The sequence below is a fragment of the Electrophorus electricus genome, chromosome 18 (genome assembly GCF_013358815.1).
Source record: "Electrophorus electricus isolate fEleEle1 chromosome 18, fEleEle1.pri, whole genome shotgun sequence".
NCBI lineage: Eukaryota > Metazoa > Chordata > Actinopteri > Gymnotiformes > Gymnotidae > Electrophorus > Electrophorus electricus.
The window spans coordinates 9,365,694-9,376,438 of record NC_049552.1 but is presented as its reverse complement, the minus strand read 5'-3'; the positions used below and the strand labels follow the sequence as shown (position 1 = coordinate 9,376,438).

The 10,745-nt window shown below is 38.3% G+C and overlaps 1 protein-coding gene across 1 annotated transcript in view; it reads right to left on the bottom strand.

Annotated features, from left to right (window-relative positions):
- The window catches only part of snrnp200 (small nuclear ribonucleoprotein 200 (U5)), a 32,081-nt gene that overhangs the window by 19,142 nt on the left and 2,194 nt on the right, over positions 1 to 10,745 (bottom strand). Inside the window, exons 6-21 of the mRNA XM_035536329.1 lie at positions 10,418 to 10,513; positions 10,062 to 10,214; positions 9,826 to 9,925; positions 9,460 to 9,596; positions 9,250 to 9,330; positions 8,946 to 9,119; positions 6,488 to 6,625; positions 6,122 to 6,277; positions 5,838 to 6,008; positions 5,555 to 5,748; positions 5,208 to 5,331; positions 4,975 to 5,124; positions 2,801 to 2,911; positions 2,532 to 2,663; positions 2,245 to 2,433; positions 143 to 340 (exon numbers count right to left, since the gene is read on the bottom strand). Coding sequence (XP_035392222.1) covers positions 143 to 340; positions 2,245 to 2,433; positions 2,532 to 2,663; positions 2,801 to 2,911; positions 4,975 to 5,124; positions 5,208 to 5,331; positions 5,555 to 5,748; positions 5,838 to 6,008; positions 6,122 to 6,277; positions 6,488 to 6,625; positions 8,946 to 9,119; positions 9,250 to 9,330; positions 9,460 to 9,596; positions 9,826 to 9,925; positions 10,062 to 10,214; positions 10,418 to 10,513 — 2,304 coding nt within the window. The remainder of the gene's footprint in view (positions 1 to 142; positions 341 to 2,244; positions 2,434 to 2,531; positions 2,664 to 2,800; positions 2,912 to 4,974; positions 5,125 to 5,207; positions 5,332 to 5,554; positions 5,749 to 5,837; positions 6,009 to 6,121; positions 6,278 to 6,487; positions 6,626 to 8,945; positions 9,120 to 9,249; positions 9,331 to 9,459; positions 9,597 to 9,825; positions 9,926 to 10,061; positions 10,215 to 10,417; positions 10,514 to 10,745) is intronic.

Sequence of the window (10,745 nt, the reverse complement as noted above, 5' to 3'; positions counted from 1 at the left end):
TTTTCTTCATTAAAATTCTGAAGCATAACTTGCTGTGGTACTACTTCAGGGTACATTCTCCAATATCATAGCACCACCAACCCTAATCTACAGTATAACCCTGTATTTGCAGTATGCTGCAACTGTTTAGACTAGGACTTGCCTGGAAGCTGCCAGTCCTCTTGTCATATTTGATCAGGTTGTTCTTCTCCAGTACAGTGGCAGCAGTATGCACCAGGTCCATTCTCCGTCGCTCCAAAAGGGGGTCTGCACTACGCTCATCATGAGAAACTCCATACAGTGTGGGGTTTCGCAACATTCGCACATACAAGTAAGTGTAACCCATCCAGTTCAGTGCATCCTGAGATCAAAAAGGAGAACATGTGCATAAAATCAGGTGTATATGGTTCTAAAGTTGCAACATACATTAATAACTAGATTCTCACACAAGCATTCAGTGCAGTCCTTAAGTATTTGAACTGACATTTGAGTTAGGAGCTAGGCCTATAAGAACTGTGGGGGGGAAAAAAAAGAGCAATGGGATACTCAAAGGAAATTCCAGCACTAAATGTCAAACAAAAAATTTACCACCACCCACATTTTATTGGGTACACCTGTTCACCTGCGTCTTAATGCAAATATCTAAATAAGAATTACATGGTACCAACTCAATTCATTTAGGCATGCAGACATGGTCAAACCAAGCACCAGAATAGGGAGACAATGTGATTTAAGTGGCTTTGAATGTGACATGGTTGTTCGTACAAGAAAGGCTGGTTTTAGTATTTCAGAAACTGCTGATCTACTGGGATTTTCACATAACCACCTGTAAGGTTTACAGAGGATTGTCCGAAAGAAAAAATATCCAGTGTCTGGCAGTTCTACAGGCAATAATGCCTTGTTAATGCCAGAGGTAAAAGAAGAATGGCCAGACTAGTTTGAGCAGATAGAAAGGCAACAATAAGTCAAACTTGTTACAACCGTGGTAGGCAGAAGTACATCTCTGAACGCACAACACGTTGAGGCTTGAAGATGATGGGCTACAGCAGCAGCAGACCACACTGGGCGCCAACCATGTCAGCTAACAACAGGCAACTGAGGCTTTGCACTGGCTCAGCAAAATTGGAAAAATATTGCCTGGTCTGAAGAGTTGATTTCTTCTGCGACATTCTGTAATTTCTTTGGCAAATACCCCTCATAGCGCTAACTAAAAAATACCTCTCATAGCACTAAAAAAACAATTATGTTGAATCAACGAGGACTACTAACATTACTCATTAGAAAAAAAATTATTGATTATATAATCAAAAGAATATCTTTCAGTTTTGATCAAAAACAAATTAAATTTCTCGACCTGGTCAACTTTAATTCCCTACAACAGTAATCTTCTAAACCCATCTTGAATTCGACACATCCCTTTTAAGAGCTATAAACCCCCCAGAACAGCCACCAATATTTAATAATCTACCTGGTATGTTTCAGAATAATTTGTACATATACAAATATTCCATATAACTGTCTTTTCCACAAATGCATACACACACCAAGTAATGATGCTAATTATCTAAAAATTCTTTAAAATGTTTAAATGCCAAATATGTATACAAATTATTTCCCCCTCCATGTCCTCCATCTTATTGAAGATATTATGCAGTCAATATGTTTCTAAAATAGGTTTTATTAATAAAAAAGTACTATGGGTCTTCCAAAAGGACCTTAAAAAAAAAAAACTAATAAAAAAATAAAACTAAATTTAAGACACACCTATTCATTCAATCAACACTACCACACCTATATTAACAACTAAATTACACTGTAATGCCAACTACCTGTATCAGTTTATTAAAAAGTAATATTTACTACATGTTTTTCTTGTACATTTGTTTTTCCTTCTTCATGCTTTATTAAACTTCTGTATTTTAATTCTTTGTAAAGCAACCATTCTTTGTAAAGCAACCAAAAGGCGCTATGCAAATATAATGCATCAGCAGTAGGTTCTAATATTTTTATGGTGACTAACATTGTGTCTAATGGGTGATTGTCTTTTGATGTAAAATTGTGTATTTCATTGTACAACAAAGTACTCAAAGATTGTTATACAAATAAAGATGTTCCTACTAATTTTAAGACTTAATTTTAAGATTCGGAATTATGTTTAGATGTATAAAAACAGCCAGGTTTTTGTTATTTTATAGCCAAAAACAAAACTATCAAGATTCTGCTACCTGCAAATGGCACTATGTGCCTCAGGTGTGGGAGCCCTACCTTAGTATTCTGGATATTGCCCAGCACAATCTCTGCATTGAGCATGTCGGGCAGTTTGCCCACCATCTGGCTCTCTATGGGCAGCTGCTGGTTAAGCAGAGACAAATAATACTGCAACTCTCCATGAGATGTGATCAGAATTCCCTCTCCTTTAGTGTCGTACTGTGGCCGTCCTGCACGGCCCAGCATCTGAAATACAGGAATGGCATGATACAATGCAAGAAATAACCAGTCAAAGAACATTTGAAAAATAATCAATTAATTTTAAGTCGGAGTAAGTGACCAACCTGCAGAATATCCAGAGCTCCAAGCTCAGTCCATCTGCCTTTCTCTGGGCTGTACACCTGCGTGCCTTTGATGATGACAGTGTGTGCAGGCAGGTTGACACCCCAAGCCAGTGTAGCAGTGGACACCAGCACCTAAGGTAAAAACCTTTGTAGAACTTTAAACAAGCAAGACTAATAGTCTACACAGGATTATCAAGTTGTTGAAAGTGACAAGGATTAAGTTCTGTCTAGGCTGGCTATAAAATAGTGGAAGAGATCACTTTACTTACCTGAATGTGTCTATCAGCAAATAGATCCTCTACCAGTGTCCTGTCCACTCTGGTCATGCCAGCATGGTGGATAGCAAAGCCATATGGCAAGAGATCCTTCAGCTCCAGATTCTAAATAATTTATCGGAAAAGAAGTTTAAATTGTAATCAGGATCCACTTGGGCTTGTGGCTCTCCAGTAATAAAATTTATTCTGGTTTTAGACCCAACATGCACAACTTTAACTATGCTGTCAAGATATGTGAGCATCAACACTACAACTCTGCAATTTGCATATAATGTCTAAAGGCTGGCTCATTAGCATGGCTGCAAAAAAAAATGCATACTTGTTAGACTAATGATTACAAAATCACAGCCCTTTTGGATTAACAGACTAATCTAACAGATACTCCTAGTCTTGCGCTCACTCACACACACACACACACACACACACACACACACACACACACACACACACACACACACACACACACACACACACACACACACACACACACACACACACACACACACACACACACACACACCCTGATCCATCCAAGTTTCAGTTTCAAATGGTAGTTCAATCTGGTTTAGTGGCTAGAGCAAATTATAGCCATACAAATCACATTTGGGGATTTGGTTTTCCTTTCATCATACTGACATTTACTCTCCACAGCTGTGCGTTTTTGCATTGTTTTGGCCATTCTATATAAATCCAAATTCTATATAGAGCCAAACTGGTCACTTAAGAAACCATTGCTCAGTCTGCTTCTTAGTATGGCCAAAGAATACAGGAAGGATACCTTCTAAGGATACTCAAAGCTTAAAATGCACAAACAAAACTGACCTTAATGTTGAAACACTTTTGTGCAATGTCTGTTTTGCTGGCATACAGTATGTGCGCACACACACACACACACACAAAAAAAAAGCATCTGACAAATCTGTCTCCTTATGCTGGGTTCAGTGTACACAAATTCAGTCTGATTTTAACACAAGTTTGGTGTAATATCCATCATGGGGCCCAATTATGAGCATTGGCAATGAGGAAAGGGTGTGTCAGGGGAAAGTGTGTCATAATCGAAGAACACTGAACGCCCCACGAAGACCTGATGAAAAGTCCAGCATGTCAGAAATTAAGATTCTCATGTAGTCTGACAACTACAATCTTCCTTGACATGCTCTTGGTCACACATATGTTAACACAGCGAAGAGAAAGAGGAATGCTGCTGCTGGTGATTTCAGTTATAGTGATTATGAAAACACATGAATTTAAAACGCATCCATGCATCTTCATTTATCAAAGTATGTAATTCCCAAAAGGCAATCATTTTTTTCCTCCACCAGTGATTTACATACATGGAACCTGGAAGCCAGCTGCATTTATATAATGTTTTAGACGTTATTCATTATCTCTCGTTCTTTTTAAAAGGTTAGAGAAACCATGCTGTTCTTTTCATGACAAGCAGGAACAGGTCCAGCTTAATTTTTTCTTTCATGAACACAAAACTGAAAGGATCACACATGGCACTGACCCCAATACATATTACAACAGCTCATATTGAACTATGCAGGTTTATATTTAAAGGGGTTTTTTTTGTTTAATATTACAGCGCATCAATTGCTCCGTCACAAATGAGTTTAGAAACCTTGTTCCACTTTTTTTCCATAAAAAAAGTCATTTGTGTTTCTGTGGTAGTTGTAATTCATTTAAGAATCACAGGGTGTCAGTAGCAGTGAGTTGATTCTCACTTTCCAATTGCTATACACATGAGCACAACTCCAAGAGCTTTGGTTCACTGTATCTGAACTAATGCAGTTGTATCTGCATTCATTTCATGAATTTGAACGCATAGCCACTATGTATAGTTTATTTTATTGTTACTTGCAATCACAGAATAACACTATCCACAAAATAATGATCTGTGAAATCTGATGCATTGTATTATGTACATCAGTAAATATTATAGCAAACGCATTGTTGATTGTCTCATGTTTCAGTTTCACCTTTCCTTGTGATGTGAAGAAACCTGTGGACAAGAGCTAATCTGCCTGTCAAGTTGTATATAGCGCATATAAAGGGGACAGAACAGCAATAATTATCCAGGTTGATACAGCATAATTGACAGTCCATGATGCTGGTGATCTGAAGTGTGTAGTGTATAAGTGTGCTGTGCAACAGTTACGGCTGACCTTGCACTGCTCTGCTTCAGTCCTCAGAACCTCCGTAGATGCGGACCCCTCTCGGAGGAAGAGTCCGAGGGTGTCTTTCTCTAGACACATATCTCTGATCGCCCGTGCAGTCTTCCCGGTCTCTTTTCGTGAGTGTACAAACACCAAAACCTGACAACCACAAGCAAGATTTTCTTCTTCACATCTAGGCTTCATCCAAATACTCTAATAGAACCTTTGTAGTATTCAGTTACCTGGTTCTTTCCAGCATGTTCCATGATCTTTTCATAGACAATCTCATTCATGATCTGAAAGCGCTTGATAGCCTTCTTCTCTGTGATCCCCACATATGTCTGCTCCAAAGGCACAGGTCGGAAACTGCACAAAAGGTAAAAAAAAAAAAAAAAAAAAAAGAGCAAAGAGAATAAGAAAATAAAACCACCAAGTTAATACCAAATAAAGTATTTCCAAATTAACTATATACAAAACGTACATATAATTTTACCTTCTTTATGAGACCCAGAGCATTCAGACAGTTCTTCCAGGAGTGTGTTAATACACATCCCCCTCCCCCCCAATCAGCAACTAACAGCACCCTTACCTGTTGTCAAAATAGAACAGGCCCTTAGCAGGATCTACACGCAGACATGTGGCAACATCCTCGTAGTTTGGCAGTGTTGCACTGAGGCCAATGAGGCGCACATCTTCCTGGGTCAACTCCACATTCCGTATAGTACGAGCGATGAGAGACTCCAGCACTGGCCCACGGTCGTCATGTAGCAAATGGATCTCATCCTGCAAATGAAAAAAGACTGGAGTCTACTGCACATCTTTACAAGACCACTGTGCAAATATTAAATGAATGCATTCCAAAGTTTACTTACAATAATTATGAGGCGCACTAATTGGGTATATGTACGGTCCCCTCCCTTGCGGGTAATGATGTCCCATTTCTCAGGTGTGCACACTATGATTTGGGTGGCGTTTATCTCCTCTTTGCAGAGCTGGTGATCTCCAGTCAGCTCAGACACTGTTATTCCATAACTTGCCAAACGCTATAAACAACAATCATTACAACATGGGAAACTATTAAAAAAAAAAAACAACATCAGTATAAAAGAACTGGTAAAGACTAGTTTCTTTAACCTTCAGTCCTTGCCACTCCTACCTTTCCAAAGCTGCCAACCATTTCCTGGACCAGTGAACGCATAGGAGCAATATAAATTATTTTAAATTCATCTACATTGATGGTGCCATCCATATTGATGTGCTTGCCAATCTCTCGTAGCATTGCCATCAAAGCAACATTAGTTTTACCAGCTCCCTGTGAGTCAAGTAGAAAGGTAATAAAGTTAGAGAGAAAAAGAAAAAAAAAAAACACAAAAAAAAAAAACACAGCAGATACAAGCTTGAAACAAATGCCACAAACAATAGCAAACATTGACTGGGTAAGTTGTGTCTACATTTAACTGCACTAGGAGGACTTCATCTTCAATGATTTCTATTAGATATAAAAGAATGCTATGGTCCTTACAGTGGGAGCACACACCAACAGGTTGCCATCAGTTTCCATCGAGGTTTTGAACAGTTTACTCTGGATGCGGTTTAAGGTTTTAAACCCTTCAAAGGCTGCCTGAGCATATTTTGGCATCTTCTCAATAGCTACTAGTGTCTGAAAAAGAGTAACAGTTTGTAATAGACTGGAAAAAAAAAAGTGATCTGATTGGACATACATATTTGATAAATTTTCAAAAGGTTATATATATGGCACGTAGAATGAAAATGTAAGCACCCAAACAGTGAAGTCAAAATAGTTTTCATTCCTCAATAAATATGAACATGCGGCAAAAGTACATGAGATTTTTATTTAAAGATATTTTAAGCCTTGTTTTGTTAAGTTACTTGTGTTAGATTCCAGATACCGGCCGCTTATATTCCAAAGAAACTTCACAGTAAATACTGTTAACATGTAAATTAAACACAGAAAAGAACATTCACTCATATCATTGGACAATGGAGAGTACATCAGCAATATGAGGAAAGGCTGGAGTATTCTCTACCAACTGTAACAAGGTCTGACTTAACAATTCTAATTATAAATAGGTATTATGGAAACAGTTGATTAAAACAGATATATGGTAGTCTTAAATGCCTCCTGCCATGGCATGGGATTACAATAGAGCAGATATCCTACCTGAATGTGGATTGAAAAGGTAAAAATACTGAATCCAAAATGGGGAAGATTTGCACACACTGGTTAAAGATGCCATTTTAGAGAGTGTTTGTTGCAATATAATAAACTTAAACATACACATTTGGGGGGAGGGGATCATGGCTAGATATTACAGGCAGACCCTACAAATGAGCAAATCACATTAGTCAACAGTACAACATCCAAAAACCTGAACTCCTCAAAAAGCAAGAGGTCCAGATTGGACATCAAAAAACAGTGGGCCTTGGTACAGATGGTGCTGCTGTGATGGTAGGATGACAGTGTAGGGACATGGTTTTGGATCTTGACAACATGAAAAAAAGTAAATAAATCTGAATTTTCTGTAAAAATCTGTCTCAAGTAGTTGATGGTCTATCAAGCATGTTTAAATCATATTGATCCAAGGTAGTGGAGTTAATAAAAAGGTCTGTACAGGCAGTAAGCACTCCCCCATGTCTAGAGAGACCTTAAAAGTCTCAACAAAAGTCTCCCAGAAATCTTGGGGGTACCCAATAACTCATACACTTAGAACTAACGTAAAACACCACAGAAATGGGCAGTGTTAGCTAAGTGGTTAAGGTACTTGACTTGTAATCGGAAAATTGCTGGTTCTAGCCCCACCACTGCCAAATTGCCCCTGAGCAAGGCCCTTAATCCTCAATTGCTCTCAATCATAATTGTACGTCACTTTAGACAAAAGTGCCAGCTAAATGCCATAAATGTTATCCAAACAATTCAAGGCTTGCAATGGAATTAATGTTAACTGCTGTCTGTTAAAACTACTACGATTTCATCTAATAATAGTAATGTTTTGATGTATTCAAGTGCTAATATGATTGCCAGGGCAAAGCATGCTAATGGCCTGACTGACCATAATCAGCTGTTGTTTACTGTCTCAATTTTTAGCGGGCTAGTGTTTAAATGAACCAATAATCAGGTACCAGGTACCAAACCAACTAAAAGCAGTGTTTAGAAGAACTTTAACAAACTTAAATATCATATCATACCAGATATGATGTATAGGGAAGTCTTGGTGGACAGAAAATATAGCTCCTGGTGAAATAAAGGTGTTCAGAAAGGAAGCTATTGTGGACAGGGAGATAAACACAGCTTCTGGTGTAACTGAAGTGTGCAAAAATGCAAAATACTGTGTGAACTGGCTAACACCACAGCTATGTCAGTTGCTGACTGCATAGCATCAGGCCACAGTGTTATAGTTAACAACAACAACTTGCCTCTTACATTTCCTGAATGGCAACAGCCTCTACACAACACACACACACAAACATATGGACACTCCACTACGCTCACAATGATTAGGTGTTAAGAAGGTGCCAAGAATACAGTCATTGTAACAATTTAAATGAAAATCACTTGTCAGCCTGGAAGACTGTCCTTTAATCTTGGAAATGTAATAGGCACAAACAGTTTATCCATAATTTTAGCTTCACTATATAATTACTCACTCAAACATTTTATTGTGTACGTTTTGCATAAACTATTGATAAAAGGAGGGAAACCAAGTGAATGTAAAACCTTTTTAGAGATATTATGAACAAAAGCTGTGGGTTAAATTGCACTAATAGCTCTGTCAAGCATTACACCCAAAGCTCAGCCAAGTATACTAACATATGCTTAACTAAAACAAGGCCTCCAAAATACTTCAACAATCAAAACTGACAAAAATAAATTACTTAAATGTATACACAAGCTGTAAATCAAATCCTGCACGTGACAGCTTTGGATGATTCTTAAATACATTTATGAATAGAACACGCACCTCATCCTCAGCAAATGGCTTAGGTTTAAGGGCAGGTACATGCACCTCCTCGTAGCCTTTTCTTTGTTTACGGAAGGACCCATCAGGCAGCTGGCAGCGCTTATTTGCCATGAAGTGACTTCCTTGAGTAAAAGCAAGGTCCTCCAAATCCAGCATCTGCCGTGCTGCCACCGACTGAAGAGAGAAGAGGAGAAAATCAACACCTACTTCAGTTAATCTATACAAAAAGCAAGTTATCAAACTATTATATAACCAAAACAAAATGGCAAATGTACAGTAGTCAAGGTTTAAACTTTGACTGTACCTCTCCATGATCAATGTCCATAGACTCCAGATCATTGTCTACTCGAGACTTTCTTACTCTTTCTCTCCGTGATCTCTCCTCCTGCAAAATAGTTTTGTTAAGAATGTAATGTTACAGAGCAACGCTGAATATTACTTACGATTTTTTGGCATAAAAAAAAGATTTATTAATTATTACCAAGTATACATTAAGCAAGATAAGAGTGCTCACTCGAATAATGTCCTCTTTCTCAGTTTCCTGCAGCTGGTAAAGAACTTTGGACAAGTCCTGATCTGCTTCCATTTTGCTGATGATCCTTTCTTTCTCTGCCTCACTCTGAGCACTGGCCAACATGGTGCAGTAGAGAACTGAAAGGAGGCACAAAACAATTGCAAAGTGTCCAGGTCAGGTCACCAGGTCAATTTTAAATGACACTTTACAAATACCTTACAAAGTTCTTCATAACAACAGTGAACAATATCAAGAACCACCACTAAATACAGTTGTAAATGATTATAAAAAGGTCAGCACTGACATATCTAAACCATGTAAATAGCATGGAAAAAATTAATGAGAATGCGTTTGCAGGGCACGTACTCATGCGTCGGTGTTGGCGTAGAACTTTGATGAAGTCGAATGTGTTGAAGCCTAGCAAGAGTACCAACTGATTTTCACATTCTCGGTCATCACTGGCAGTCTATAAACAGGAAAATCTACAAGTTAAACCTACAAGTAATATATGGAATTCAAAGCAAGTAAACATGAAGCACTCTGGAAGAGGAAAATAAGGCTTCCCAAAAAGCTCCAGCAATGAGCATAAACAGTCTCATCACCTTGAGTATCTCCAGTACTTCATCTGCTTTCTTTTGAGACACAATGGCATCATCGTAGAAACGGCTGAGCTGTCGCTGAAGCCAAAAAGCATCGATGTCTCTTGGGTGAAGGTCTTTCTTTTTGGTCATCATCACATCTCCTGCACTTCCCAGCTACAGAGAAAACAGTTTGAATAAAAGGTCCCCAGGATGGGATTAAAACTAGCAAGACATCTTTCTTTTCATGCTCAAACATAACCTAAGAAAAGTATCTGAGCCAAAACATTTTATCTACTAGAAGAAAATTATAGCAATTGGTGACCTCCCAAAAACTTTATAATTATTATTTTTCACCAGTTGGACTAAAGACGACTTACATTAGCAGAAAGGGTGCATCCCACATCTGCTTCCTCACCCTCACTATCATCAGAGCCTTCCTCCCGCACCTCTCCATACTGGTCATCATCACCTTCCTAAAAACACATATGCCAGACTTTGATACTCCATATTTTACTTAAATGTAATACGGTAACAACTTCTCCTTTACATGGGAGGTTCACTTCATTTCACATTTGACACCTTCAATGATTTCCATTTTCATTTATGGAATTTAGCTGACGTTTTAATACAAAATGACTTAATCATGGCTGAGTACAACTTGAGCAACTGAGGGTTAAGTGCCATGCTCAGGGGCCCAACAGTGGC